General features: G+C 38.0%; 5 protein-coding genes across 5 annotated transcripts; 2 read left to right on the top strand and 3 right to left on the bottom strand.

The window, feature by feature from the left end:
* Window positions 1–316: 316 nt before the first annotated feature.
* LOC112690286 (histone H3.3-like) lies at window positions 317–937 on the bottom strand. Its single transcript, XM_025564267.1, has 2 exons — window positions 857–937; window positions 317–607 (listed from the first exon to the last, which is right to left on the bottom strand). The coding sequence occupies exons 1-2, from the start codon at window positions 935–937 to the stop codon at window positions 317–319; spliced, it is 372 nt and encodes a 123-aa protein (XP_025420052.1).
* An 857-nt stretch (window positions 938–1,794) lies between these two features.
* On the bottom strand, window positions 1,795–2,236 carry LOC112690325 (histone H2A). Its single transcript, XM_025564308.1, has one exon. It carries the CDS (start codon window positions 2,198–2,200, stop codon window positions 1,826–1,828), a length of 375 nt encoding a protein of 124 aa, XP_025420093.1. The 5' UTR covers window positions 2,201–2,236; the 3' UTR covers window positions 1,795–1,825.
* A 5,387-nt stretch (window positions 2,237–7,623) lies between these two features.
* LOC112690324 (histone H3) lies at window positions 7,624–8,086 on the bottom strand. The gene has a single exon (XM_025564307.1). It carries the CDS (start codon window positions 8,046–8,048, stop codon window positions 7,638–7,640), a length of 411 nt encoding a protein of 136 aa, XP_025420092.1. The 5' UTR covers window positions 8,049–8,086; the 3' UTR covers window positions 7,624–7,637.
* Window positions 8,087–8,307: 221 nt separating this feature from the next.
* On the top strand, window positions 8,308–8,697 carry LOC112690333 (histone H4). Its single transcript, XM_025564330.1, has one exon. The coding sequence runs from the start codon at window positions 8,346–8,348 to the stop codon at window positions 8,655–8,657; it is 312 nt and encodes a 103-aa protein (XP_025420115.1). The 5' UTR covers window positions 8,308–8,345; the 3' UTR covers window positions 8,658–8,697.
* A 4,975-nt stretch (window positions 8,698–13,672) lies between these two features.
* Window positions 13,673–14,331, top strand: LOC112690334 (histone H1A, sperm-like). Its single transcript, XM_025564331.1, has one exon. The coding sequence runs from the start codon at window positions 13,703–13,705 to the stop codon at window positions 14,291–14,293; it is 591 nt and encodes a 196-aa protein (XP_025420116.1). The 5' UTR covers window positions 13,673–13,702; the 3' UTR covers window positions 14,294–14,331.

Raw genomic sequence — 14,331 nt, 5'->3', positions numbered from 1 at the left:
TGGTTAGTTACTATTATATTAAAATATATTTTCTGCATTGCTTCGGTAACAGTAAAAATTTTTAGGATTGACATTATAAACCCCCACCAGAGAGAATATATTGAAATGTTAAATCGATGGGTACTTCTAAAACCCAAATATACTTCACAACATCAAGTGGGGGCACTGGTGTACCATAGAGCATCGTCTGTCTAATTGGTATTACTAAATATTAACGATTTTAATAAAGATAAATAATTTCTATTGATGGCCCTGAAAATGGTCTGTTCAATGAAGATTTATAAAAGGAAGATTGTGAATTCGATTAAGCACGTTCTCAACGGATAAAACGAGCCAACTGAATGTCTTTCGGCATAATGGCAACGCGCCTGGCGTGGATGGCGCATAAGTTAATGTCTTCGAAAAGACCGACCAAGTACGCTTCACTGGCTTCTTGCAAAGCCATAACAGCAGAGCTCTGGAAATGCAAGTAGGTTTTGAAGTCCTGGGTGATTTCACGGACCAAACGTTGGAAAGGCAGTTTGTGGATCAATAGCTTCGTACTCTTCTGGTTACGACGAATCTCACGGAGTGCGACTGTTCCCGAATGGTAACGATGTGGTTTCTTCTAGTGATGGGCGTAATCGAGATATCTCGATTATCAAAATAATAATTCGATTATTTACCTGAGAGATTATTTCGAGAATATCTCGTTTATTTTAAAAACAATCAATTTTTGATCTCGAAATGTGTATCGAATGAAAAATATTTCGAATGCTTTTCATGGAACGAAGGAGTGAGGGAGAAATATTAAGCACTTGAATTACGCTAACGCTACCACGAACAAACATGCAATAAAAACCGATAAAATCATCACTCTCCTATCAGATCTTCTTTCAACTATCTCTACTTCAGATGACCCAAAAACATTCATCTCGGTCACCATAAATTCATTCATATCCCTCCTCAAAAACAGCTATGAATAACATCAAAATCCTATTTTGGAATTCCAATGTTGTTACGAACAAGCTAAATGAACTTCAGGCTCTCGTCAGTCTGCTAAATGTCGATATTATCCGTATCAACAAAACACACCTAAAAACTACCGCCAAACTTCATATTTCCAACTTCCATACATACAAGACTGATCTACCATTCGTCATAGGATTCTCAGGTCACCGTGGAACCACCATTTTTATCCACCAACCTATATCTCTTCGCACAGATCTACAGTCTACATCAAATATTATCCAACTAGAAAATTACAAAATATTAATATCTGCTGTTTACAAACCATCAAACCAAATTCACGATTCAACTGATCTGGACACGCTTACCCAAAGCTCCGAATGGTCCATAACCGCTAGTAAACTCAATTCAAATCACCCCCTATTGCATAGCTGAACCATCAACCCGGCTGGCTCCACATTATATAACTATGTCAAACAAAATGACTATGTTGTCCGAGCGCCAATTACTCCGACATACTACCCCTACAGCCAGTCGTTTCGGCCAAACGTGCTTGACATAGTCCTTATAAAAGTTACATTGGCCGTCCAAATCATGAACTTTCGTCAGATTATAATTCGGTCGTAATAGAAGAAAATAGCACACCAATAACTTCATTTTTACTATTAGTATAATGGAAAATAAACGGGAACAATATGAAGAGATAATATATATAAAATACACGACTCGTTACAAACTATTAATAACTAAATTATATATCAGAGGATTAAGGAACATGATACATTGTGGAATAAATAATAAGATTTTAAATAACTTTGTATTTGGTGGCCCTAAAAAGGGCCTTTTTATGGTGTAACATGCGAGACACGTGACAAAGTTAAACCTTCTTTTCCGTTTTCTTGGGCAAAAGGACGGCTTGAATGTTGGGCAACACACCACCTTGGGCGATGGTCACTCCGGACAACAGTTTGTTCAACTCCTCATCGTTTCTGATTGCCAATTGCAGATGTCTGGGGATGATACGAGTCTTCTTGTTGTCACGGGCTGCGTTACCAGCCAATTCCAGAACTTCAGCGGCCAAGTATTCCATGACGGCAGCCAAGTACACCGGGGCACCGGCGCCGACACGTTCGGCGTAGTTTCCCTTCCTCAACAGACGATGGATACGTCCGACGGGAAACTGGAGCCCGGCACGAGACGACCTGGTCTTCGATTTGATTCCCTTTGCTTTGCCTTTGCCTCTTCCGCTCATGATTGCTGTGTGGGTTTGAATGTAACGTTTATCGAAAAGAATTGACGAATGATACCATTGTAAAACAGAAAATTGCGTTTATATACATATTGCGTACATTCAAAACGATTACAATTGGATAATGTTTATAAAAATATAACAATTTAAAATAACATTTTCAACCTATCATTTTACCAATAAATGTGTGTGTTTACAAAAAAATAAAGTTTACAAAAACACATTTTTCTATACTGAAATGGTAACGAAAAACGTACTTTAAGTACTCATAAAATATTAATATCGATCAATCAAATGAACCAGTTACACGGGATTTTGTTTTAGATACCGTGAGCAAATATGTTTCACGAACGAAAAAGTTGCGAGCAAACTTTTTTCATCTCTGCCTGCAAACTCTCTCTTAGCAAAGGTTCACGATTCTAACTCCGTTAAATTAATGTGCTTCGAACAAGACTACTTTCGTCTAGTCCAAAAATATTTGCATTCGACAAACACCGAATTCCTTCACTCACCCATCATCCTTCGAACGCACTTTAAAAATCGTCATCAAGGGCCTTTTAGCTGATTCTACCGACTCCGTGCTGGAATCCTATCTTAAAGAAAAATGATATGACGTCCTTAACGTCCGTCAATTCGGCAACCATACCAAAAAATATCCTATCTACATGGTAACACTTGTTTCCAATCCAACCAACAAACTTATATTCCGTGAAACTAACATTCTTTAAATGTCCGTTAAAATTGAAAGCTACCGCTCCAACAAACCGGCCCAATGCTTTGCATGCCAACGTTTCGGTCACTCAAACCTTCGATGTGGCTACGCCCCTCCGCGTTGCGTAAAATGCTCAGGACCTCACTTGGCAAAAGACTGCCAAAAACCAAAAGAACAGGACCTAGCCTGCGCCAATTGCAGTGGTAACCACACTGCAAATATTTCTAAATGCCCAGCGATTCTTTCCATAATCGCACGCCGTCGCCCACTTCGTCCGAACTCTATCCCCACTCCAACTCATCCCAATCCAATCAGTCCACTGCTCCTATCTCTCCTCAATCCAACATTTCCTACGCTTCCAAAGTAGCAAACCCAAACCCTTCCACGAGTAATACCGACAACTTGGTAAATGACGAATTAATTTCTTTAAAATCCTGCCCTCGCAACCAGCCCATATACTTCACTCCAGGCGAAGTCTGGAACACCATAAAGTCCCTCCCTACTCGCAAAGCACCAGGCCCTGATGGCATCAACAACAGTGCCCTCAAATACTGCGACAGAAAAATAATATCCCACATTTGCCATATTTTCAACTCCTGCTCCAGAGCCGAATACTTCCCCCACGAATGGAAACGAGCAGTAATCATTATGATCCCCAAACCCGGCAAAGATGTTTTAAACCCTAAAAACTTCAGACCTATTTCACTCCTAAATTCAATCTCTAAAATTTTCGAACGCCTGTTGCTCAACAGAATCCAATTCCACTCCTCCATCTAATTCGTCACGTCCAACATGGTTTTCGTCATAACCACAGTACCTCTACCCAACTTCCCACAGTCATCGACGACATTGTAAATAACTTCAATAAACGAATCAAGTCCGTGGCTGCCTTGTTAGACGTTGAAAAAGCCTTTGATAAGGTTTGGCACGACGGCCTTATTTTCAAACTCTCAGCTCTTGAACAAGAATAGCTGTTCCACCGGAAGGTGGGTGGCCGGGGGCTGTGGGACGGTTTGTGGTGTATGTGAAGAAGTCTAAGGCTCGGTTGAGCTTGAAGAAGCGTTGCCAGCCTACAGAGGAGTCACACAAGGATTCTAAGAAGTTTGACCACTTGTGGTTATTGTAAGCCGACATCAGTTCTTTGACCTTTGTGACCTGTTTATTTAAAGCGGTTTTGACTATGGGGTCACGGAAACGTTGCCAATGGGAATGGAGGTGGCGTTTGAAATTTATTTTCAGTTGGAGGTTTTTCGGGATTGAAGAGAGATTTCTGTTGGGGGGACGGGGAATGAGTTAGAGGCGATGTATTGAAAGATGATGGAGGAGAGGGATCGAATGGCGTCATCGATTTCGGATGGGTTCTGGCCTAAGTGGGTGGGATATGACGCACCATTCAATTGTTTTCCGAATTTGTCCCAGTCAGTGAGGAAAGAAGGGTTTGGAGGTAGCTGATCAAAGTTTATGTGGAGGGTGAGCAATATGAGAGTGTGGTCAGAGGAAAGTTCCGTGGGGAAGTTTTTGGCGTCGAATGGAATGTTACCAGTTTTTAATATTGCAATGTCGATAATGTGTGGGTTATAGTTGCTTTTATCTGGATAGTGAGTTGGGGAGTCTGGTGAAGCTATTGTTATGTCGTTTCTGGAACATAGAAGGTTGGACAGCGCGTTGCCAGCTGAATTAGTTGTGGTACTGTGCCATGAACGATGTTTGGCGTTTAGGTCACCGGCTATAACTGTTTTGGTTGGAGAGTTGAGAAGAGAGGTGATGTCGGAAGGTTGACGAATGTTTTATGGTCTTTTATAAGCTGCTGATAGACGGAGTTCAGTGTCGCACACATGAATGTGAACGGTGGTGTTTTCGAGAGATGAAGTAAGAATAGTTATTGGGTTGTGGGAGAATCTTCTGTGAACAAGAATAGCTGTTCCACCGGAAGGTGGGTGGCCGGGGGCTGTGGGACGGTTTGTGGTGTATGTGAAGAAGTTAGAAGTTTTAAAATTTTGTTGATCGGAAAGGTGGGTTTCGTTGAGTAGGAGAACGTCTATTTTGTGAAGTTGTACGAAGTGCCCCGTGGAAATGTCGTTTATATATGCTACCATACAGCAGTGGGGAGAAGCATAATCCTTTTGGGATTCCAGTAAGCTCTTCCATGACTTTTTCTTCGTTTATGTCTAGAGGGATGCCTTTAATTGCCATTTTGAGAGATTTTTCTTCGGAAAGAGCGAAAGTGTGATAGTTAATTTTATTTTAATTTAGACATTTTTGGACGACACGGAATGATTTTTCTTCAGAACAGCTGAGTTGGATTTGCATTGGAATTGATATTATTTTCGCGGTCACTTGATCATGGCCCTGTATTGTATACAAGGTTTTTGATATTTTAAAATTATATCAAAATTGATATTTTGATAAATAAAAAAATAATATTTACTTAATTATTAATAATGAAATACAATTTATGGTGCTAATAAATGTACACTTTACTCCACGACGGTGTAACAGGTAAGTCATACCCTCGAAAAATATTACAGGAGGGGGGATAAGATTGTCCTAGGCATATTTTACCCCCGTTACAATTATCCTAGGATAATCTTACCTCCCGGTAATAATTTACTAGGAATATTGTACCTCGAAGCGGTATGAATTTCCTAGGACATTTTTATCCCTCCGGAACAATATTCCTAGAACTTTACTACGTTCTAAAAACAAAGCACAAATTCAATTAGTTTTTTATGCGATCTGTTTCTTAATGTAAATACAATGGTGTAGGTACAAACGTTATTTCATTAATAAAATTTGTTTTTTCTCTTTGATGTTATCTACTTAAAATAATTTTTATTAACAGATCATATGCAATTTTAGATTTCAATACCACAATTTTCCTAATTTTCTATATATTATGACTGTCTGGTAACTGGCGTAATAAACATGTAAAAAAGTTTGGTGTCGTCGATAACGCCTTACAAATAATTTCCAAAAATACTATGATTTCAGTGAAATAGATAAACATCTAGCTGTCACAGTACTATTACCAATCTAAGGAAAACCATGATCAATATTAAGATACTAGAAATTTATAACAAAAGTATACACGATAATATACTAATCAATGATTCGTATTTGTTGGCCCGACCGGGTCGGCTAGATTATTGTATGCATTGCGACTAGGGACAGCCCGCCAGGACGAAAAATCTCCTCGTAGCCGTGATACACTTTAGAAAAAAAAGTACTTTGAACTTACCATGTCGATTTTTATCAAAAAAAAGCTTTTAATTTTTTTATTTGTTTGTAATACAGGTATTTTATTTCTGTTGCGCTTTCCTTTTTCTCTTGGCAGCACCACTGAGTTGATTTGGTTTCATGGATTAATTTCATTTAATTTTAAGCTGCCCAGCAGGGCACAACACTCTTTGATGCCGATCGGTTTGGGCCCTATGGCCGTAACAACTAACAATAATAAGTACACGTTTACGTTACTGATGAGTAGTGATGGGAATAATCGGATGATTCGATTATTAAGATAATTGAATGATACTATACATATTTATCAAATGCAAATTAATTGAATTATTCGGAAAAATCGCGAGTTATAAATTTATCAAAAGGTTTAAAACTACCTACGTAATTGCCAAGAACCATTTAATCGAGAAGTCCATCGGTATTGTAATATTATTTATTTTATTTTTAATCATTGGTTTAATTCCCGGTATCGGTAATCGCCACACTAATCGGTTCGATTCGTATAAATATTTGGATAGAAAAAGCACGGTTATGGATAATCCTTTGATTATACGAGTTCGGATCATTCGAATACTCGATTATTTTTATTTAAATTACTTGCTTATCATACTATTATTTAATAACTAATGGGCAACCGGTGGTCGCCGGGTATCCGGGTGGGCCAGACCGATACCAGATATTATTTAAATATTAACGATTAAAGTTAAATGATTTCTGTTGATGGCCTTTTATGGAGAGTTTGCAAAAGGAAGAAGAATAAATTATATGAATTCCATCAATATTTTTAATATTTTAGTTTGAGTATAATAATATTACCATAACAAAAACAACTGTTGTGTAGCGAGCCGGCCTGCGAGAGGACGAAACAATACACCGTTGACGAATAAATACTTGAATGGTTCACGTCTGTGATGTAGAGTTGTTGGAAGGTGTTTAAATGATAAAACACTATGTTTTAATGTTATACAGATGTGTGTAATAATATAAAAAATAAAATAGTAATTGTAATTGAAAGTGTGAGGACAGAGTATTTTTAAAGCTCTGTCCGAGAATAATAAAGTTTGATTCTCAGAGCTGGCGGCGATGTGAGGCGCGCGGGCTTCATGACCAGATGAGCGTCGGTGCAGTAAATTAGTTAACACTAGTTTTAAATCATTCTACTATTCTTAATACATGGGTTAACGGATACGGTATTTATAGGTAGCTATTTAGGATAAGAGTTAGGTCGATAGGGATTCTGACGGATGTGAACAAGAAAACTTGCTTCTGCGATTATTGAAAATTGCATATCAATACGAGTAAGTATTGATATTGGTTTCCGTTACATTGGTATAAATACCATAATGATAATAGAGGATGTTTGCTATACGATGGTATACTACTATAGGTTATAATACGTGTTTAAACAAAATTCTGTTAATCTTTAGTGAATAGTATAATTGGTGGCCCTGAAAAGGGCCTTTTTAAAATCGAGATGGGCAATTAAATTTCTTAAGCACGTTCTCCACGGATACGACGGGCCAACTGAATGTCTTTCGGCATAATAGTGACTCGTTTGGCATGAATAGCGCACAGGTTGGTATCTTCGAAAAGACCGACCAAGTATGCTTCGCTAGCTTCTTGCAAAGCCATAACGGCAGAGCTCTGGAAACGCAAATCGGTCTTGAAATCCTGGGCGATTTCACGGACCAGCCGTTGGAAAGGCAGTTTGCGGATCAACAGTTCCGTGCTCTTCTGGTAACGACGGATCTCACGGAGAGCGACTGTTCCCGGGCGGTAACGATGTGGTTTCTTCACTCCGCCGGTGGCCGGTGCGCTCTTACGAGCGGCCTTAGTCGCCAACTGCTTCCTCGGTGCCTTTCCTCCGGTGGACTTACGGGCGGTCTGCTTGGTACGAGCCATGACGATTGGGCGAACGGGTTTACTGTTGTTGACAAGAAAAATTGATATGCACGAATGATGTCCAAAATCAAATGACCGGCTTATATACAGAAATGAGACGATTGTACGTGAACACGATTGGTCGACAGTTTTTCATGTTTCCATTCGTGGGGAGGGGGAAAACGATTTGATTATGCGTTCCAATTGGTCGTTCGGTCAACCGAAATGGTTTATAAACAGAACACCTTCGAAATTTCGAACATCCAACGTTAAACGTTCAGTTACTCATATCGTCTACTATTCGTAAGAAGCAGCAACATGACCGGACGAGGCAAAGGAGGAAAAGGTTTGGGAAAAGGAGGAGCCAAGCGTCATCGTAAAGTGCTCCGTGATAACATCCAGGGAATCACGAAACCTGCAATTCGTCGGTTGGCTCGTCGCGGTGGTGTCAAACGTATCTCCGGTTTGATCTACGAAGAAACCCGTGGTGTGTTGAAGGTGTTCCTGGAAAACGTTATCCGTGACGCCGTTACCTACACCGAACACGCCAAGAGGAAGACGGTCACCGCCATGGACGTTGTCTACGCATTGAAACGTCAAGGGCGTACCCTGTACGGTTTCGGAGGTTAATTTTACTCGTTCGACTTGCAAATAATCATAAAAAAGGCCCTTTTCAGGGCCATCAATTTTTTCTTTTTTTTTTTTTATTAAAATCAATTAAATATTTTATATCGTCTCATGATGGTGTCTGTTGGGTGGGCTGGTAACATACACATGAGAGCCTCGGAGCCTGCATCCATCGTTCGTGTAAGCCAAGGGTGACAACCTAAATAATATTGTGGGCCGCAATACAAAAAAATTAGGAGTGAAATGAGTAAAACAGGTAAATTATTATTATAAAATGAGTTGAGGTGTATGAATATTTGAAATAAATTTAATGAATTATTATTGTTTTTCTCGGAATCCAATTCTTTCAAGAACTCGTAATTTACTGTTTTCAATACTTCAACACTTAACATGATTCATCGACAATACTTGGGAACAAAGATTTTGTTGATGAATCAAACAGTTTGTTGTGATTATGTTGTTAACAATATGGCTTCCGCGTTGTGCGGGCATTCCACAATATTTCATTGGAACAAACATTTCAAAGTTGGCCATCATTTTGTGTAGACAGTGCTTGAAACGCGGGCTCGCTGTACTGCAACGGCGATTTCTGACATCACCACGTCCGTCATCAACAATACTCACTCGCTTCTACAGGCAACAGCGCCAACTTAAAACAGCAGTTTTCACTGCTACCCTCCAACAGGCTACAGCGTCAATCCGAAACAGCCGTTTTCACAGCTTTCACAGGACATCAGCCTCCGTCCATCATCCAAATTCCGCGGACCGCAGCACTCGGGTTAGCTGCGGCTGTAAAACTGAAAGATCGCGACAACAACCACCCCGTCAGGGCACCAGCGCCCAAGGTAAGCCGTCGCAAAAGCGACGGTTATTTTATTATTCCGATAAACCCGTCCGCTGCAGTGAGGCCGCGCATCGCCACAGCACCCCCTCCTATTCTTTTCCACGTTTCACTTCTCTCGTTTCTGTACCACATTTCTTTTACTCTTTTTAATCTTCCTAATCTTTTCACTTTGAATCTTCTTATCTCTCTTTCTGCAATTCACTATTCTTCCCTTTTTCTCCTATATATATATATATCTCATTCCGCTTTCCACTTCCAGCCCACCGCTAAACAACAACCAAAACAAACATGCCGTCTAACCGCAAACGCCCCAAAACCAGTCCCCCGCCCAACCATAAAAAGAAAAAATCCACTACAACAAAAACCAGCCCTTCTCCACCAGTCTCTCCGCCACCCGTCGAAATGCATTTTCCAACTCATTCCCGGTCTAACTCCATCAGCCAATTCGCACCTATTCATCATCCGCTCATTCTATTATCACTCCGGCACCTATTCCACCGATCTTCCTTTCTGGTGACGTCTGGAAAAAAGTCGCGAGTAAACTTCTTTCTTCTCTGCCGGCAAACTCCCTCCGAGTTAAAGTTCATGACTCAACCTTCGTCAAACTATTGTGCTTCGAACGAGACTACTATCGCCTAGTTCAAAAATATTTGCATTCGACAAACACCGAATTCCTTACTCACCCCACATCCTCTGAACGCACTTTAAAAATCGTTATCAAGGCCCTTCTAGCCGATACAACCGACATCGAACTGGAATCATTCCTTAAAGAAAAAGGATATGACATTCTTAACGCCCGTCAATTCGGAAACTTTTACATTGAGTTCACTCGGCAAATACTTTCGGGCGGTCTTTCCGCGGCAATAATGTGATTCGACGCAATGAAATCTATTAATAAAATTCATGATACATTCTCTTTTAGGCCTAAAAGTATCTTCATGTTTAAAACCACCTCTTTTTACTTCAACAAAACCTTCGCTATGAAATGCTTTAGTAATACGATTAACTTTAAAACGAGAAACATGTAGGATACTGAGGAACGCATTCATACACACGGGGACTAACACTTTTTTGCTATTTCTTACAAAATGCTTTGTCGTTCTATCAAGTTGAGATTTATTTGAGTTACCTTTATCTTTACGTTCGCGACGTCTTTGAACAATATTTATTTTAACGTACTTAAGTATAAACTGATCTTGGATCTTCTTATCTTGTACTCGATAAAATAAGCTGTGAAATTCACTAATATCTTTCATTGTAAGTGACTTACATTTGAATTTGTTTGTATCGTGATTACATGTCGAACGTATCGGTAGCATTGTTGGTTTATATCTACAATCAACATAACGTCAACAATATTAAATAAATTAATTAATAGGTACATAAATAATTTGATTAAAACACACCATTCATTTTTTCTATATTTTTTTCCAATTCGATTCATTTCTCATGCGCTTTTTGGGCCGTTTACCAGGTGAAATATCAGTTTTCATTGTACGTAATTATTACAGTAAATTGTATTTAATTTAATTAAATTATATTTTACACACACGTCAAGATGTATAGGTAATACAGTATAAAAATAATTATTTAACGTCGCTCGTGTTTTCGCCGTCGATGGCACTAATGTACTAATGCACATTCCAATTTTCTCATTAACAATTTAATTAATATAATAAATAATAAATAAAACGGTTCTAAATTTATATATTAGTTTTATACGTTCTAATATGACATACATATTATTGTTCGGGGAAGACCAACAATTAAGTATATCTGAAACAACAGTAATTATTTACGTTTCTCACTCATAATTTTATTATTAGTTACAAAACTCACATGATCCAACGGAACATGTTAGTTTTGACAATTACTATGTGTTTCTTAACGGTATTTACACGGGTTCTTGTAAGTTTTTAAACAAACTAATTATAGATTTTAATTCCCCGTCAAAATTTCTATTAAACAGTGTCGACAACTCATTTTACCATTTTTTGGAACATGTGACTTTTGATTTTAGCCTACTCATTTATTCGTACTATTATAGAACAACGGTTTTAAAACGCATAACGACGTGGTGTAGTATTAAATGGCTATTGTTTGGATATCAAAAGAGTATTGAAAAATTTTGATTTACTAATTGGTACTAGTACCGAAAACACTGTATCAGTAAAGTATCGACACAAAATTACCAATATGAGTAGTTATTAAATGAAAAAAAAAAAAAGGAGTATGCAAATTCCATACACTTTTATCCTTTCAGCTGAAATAATGATAGTAATTAAATATTATTTTGATACCTATAATAAGTATGTAATGGATAAATTATACTGTATAAATATTTATATGATCAAGACATTACAATTACATTACAATTTGTGCAAATGTTAACTCATATAGAATGTATATTATATATATATTTACTTGGATTAGATATCGGCGATATGGTGTATAATAAATTATTCGATACCAACAATACTTTTTTTAATCTTTACGAGCAAAGCATCGAAACAATGGTAGGTATCGTTACCAAAAAGTACTCGTATTGACACTTTACTGGTGTCGGTAGTATCTCAACGTCCCTAATCACGAGTCCATTTGTGATATCATCACCAATATATCTTACCTCATATGAGTACCTATTGTTCTTTTACGATCAAAAGTTTCTTTAATATTATTTAAATCTAGTGTCAAAAATATTATTAGCACCTGAACGTCGTATATACTTTTAGTCAATACGTTTCCGCTTCCTATGCAGCATTAATATAATTCACTTGTTATAAAATCTTTAAGCACGTTCCAAGTGACCAGTTAACGCAATTTTTATTTTATTTTAATTTATCAAATTTAAAATGTGTTAGCATATCAGCATGTTATTACAAGTTTCTTATCGGTACGGTTAAAATATTAAAATATAAAGGTCTTTCATGAAAAAGGTATAAAGGAATAATATATTTATAGAGTTTATAAGAATTATTTATTATATTTGTTCTTTGTCTGAGCTAACACCAGATAGTAGTAGATCTTGTGGCAATCGCGGTTTTAAGCGTCAATTTTTAGTTTTGGTTCTCTGGTTGTAGAAAAGTTCTTCATCAGAGGTGTTGATATTGGTGTGGACATTTTTAAACTGGGTTTTTATCATGTCTTGAAGGAGAGGTGTAATTGTGTCGTTGTGGATTTGTCTATTCCTCGTGAACTTTGAACCTTTAAAGCATATTCTTAACAATTTGTTTTGGAGAATTTGTATTTTGCTTATTTTAGTCGTGGAAGCTGCTGCTCGTACTGGGCAGGCGTAAGTGATAATTGGTCGGATTATTGAGGTGTACGTCACGCAAAGCCTTGACGTATACATACAGGTAACAGATGTATTTCGGTTATTGAGTCTTATTTTGTTTGAGTGTTGAATTTATAACAATATTTGAGAAACGATTTTAAAAATCACTTCACTTAGGTATGTGTACAATTATTTGGCATTATATCCAACACCAATTCTGAAAACATAATTCCTGTGCTCCACCGTCGAATCGAATAATGACCGTTCACTTTAGTGTCGATTTAAACGAAAATGGTTTAAAACTCCATCAAAAACGATTACATTGTGTAAAACACAACGTAGGTATAAGGATTTAAAATTATACATTAGTAAGCTAAAATGATAAAATATCGTTTTACCATGGTTTTTACTGTATACCATAATTCAACTACACCGATGCCGATTTAGGATACGACTAAACACCACAAATTCAGAACAACACAATCGGCCCAAATGTTGACCAAACCTAATGAACTGAACACTGAGTGACGTCAAAATATATGTAGATTAAGAATAATTTCGATTTTTTAATTTTTCATTATACTATTTGATTTAATTAATCGAAAACAAAAACGTACCGCAAACCGTGAAGGTGCGTGAAAACAACTGTTTATAACTAATCGTGAAAAAATCTTACGTATTCAAAGACATTGTAATTATATTAAAAATGTTGTTGGCTTTCCATAAACATAAATTTTAATATCGAACCATAGATTTTCAATGAGAAAAATAGAACTTTTTAAGTCGTATCACTACCAATATCACTATTTGCTTTTTAGATCGTTTACTAGTCGGTACGGTAGCTAAAATAAATATGTACAATTTTTCCGAGTTCGAACATCACCAAGTTTTGAATGTTATTCTACGCTCAAGAGTTCAACAGATTTCATTATGACGGACACCGCAGTTGCAACTTCAACACCCGCCCCAGCCGTGACGAAGACTAGTCCTAAGAAGAAGGTTGCGGCTAAGGCCAAACCTACCGGTTCTTCTCACCCGAGCACTGCGATTATGGTTACCGCGGCGATTAAGGAATTGAAGGACAAGAAAGGCTCGACTCTGCAGGGAATCAAGAAGTACATGGCCGCTAACTACAAGGTGGATTCGACCAAATTAGCTCCATTCATCCGCAAATTCTTAAAAGCCGCCGTCGCCAAAGGACTCTTGGTTCAAACCAACGGTTCAGGTGCATCGGGTCATTTCAAACTAGCCGCGGAAACGAAGAAATCCGTTCCTAAGAAGAAGATCGTTGCCAAGAAACCAGCTGCCAAGAAGGCGACTGTTGCTTCAGCCAAAAAGAGGAAATCGTTGGTGAAAAAGTCCAAGGCGGAGCCGGCTGCTAAGAAAGCCAAGAAAGAAGTAGCTGCTCCCAAGCCGAAGGCCGTGAAGCCAACTAAGGCCAAAAAGACTCCTGCTACCAAGACCAAAGCCCCCAAGGCCAAGAAGACCCCGGTGAAGAAGACTGCACCCAAAAAAAAATAAACCTACTATAAAAGTAGTTTATTTATCATACTCTTTTA

The sequence above is a fragment of the Sipha flava genome, unplaced genomic scaffold (assembly GCF_003268045.1).
Source record: "Sipha flava isolate LNK unplaced genomic scaffold, YSA_version1 49_pilon_pilon, whole genome shotgun sequence".
Taxonomy (NCBI): domain Eukaryota; kingdom Metazoa; phylum Arthropoda; class Insecta; order Hemiptera; family Aphididae; genus Sipha; species Sipha flava.
This window is presented reverse-complemented; position numbering and strand designations above follow the sequence as displayed.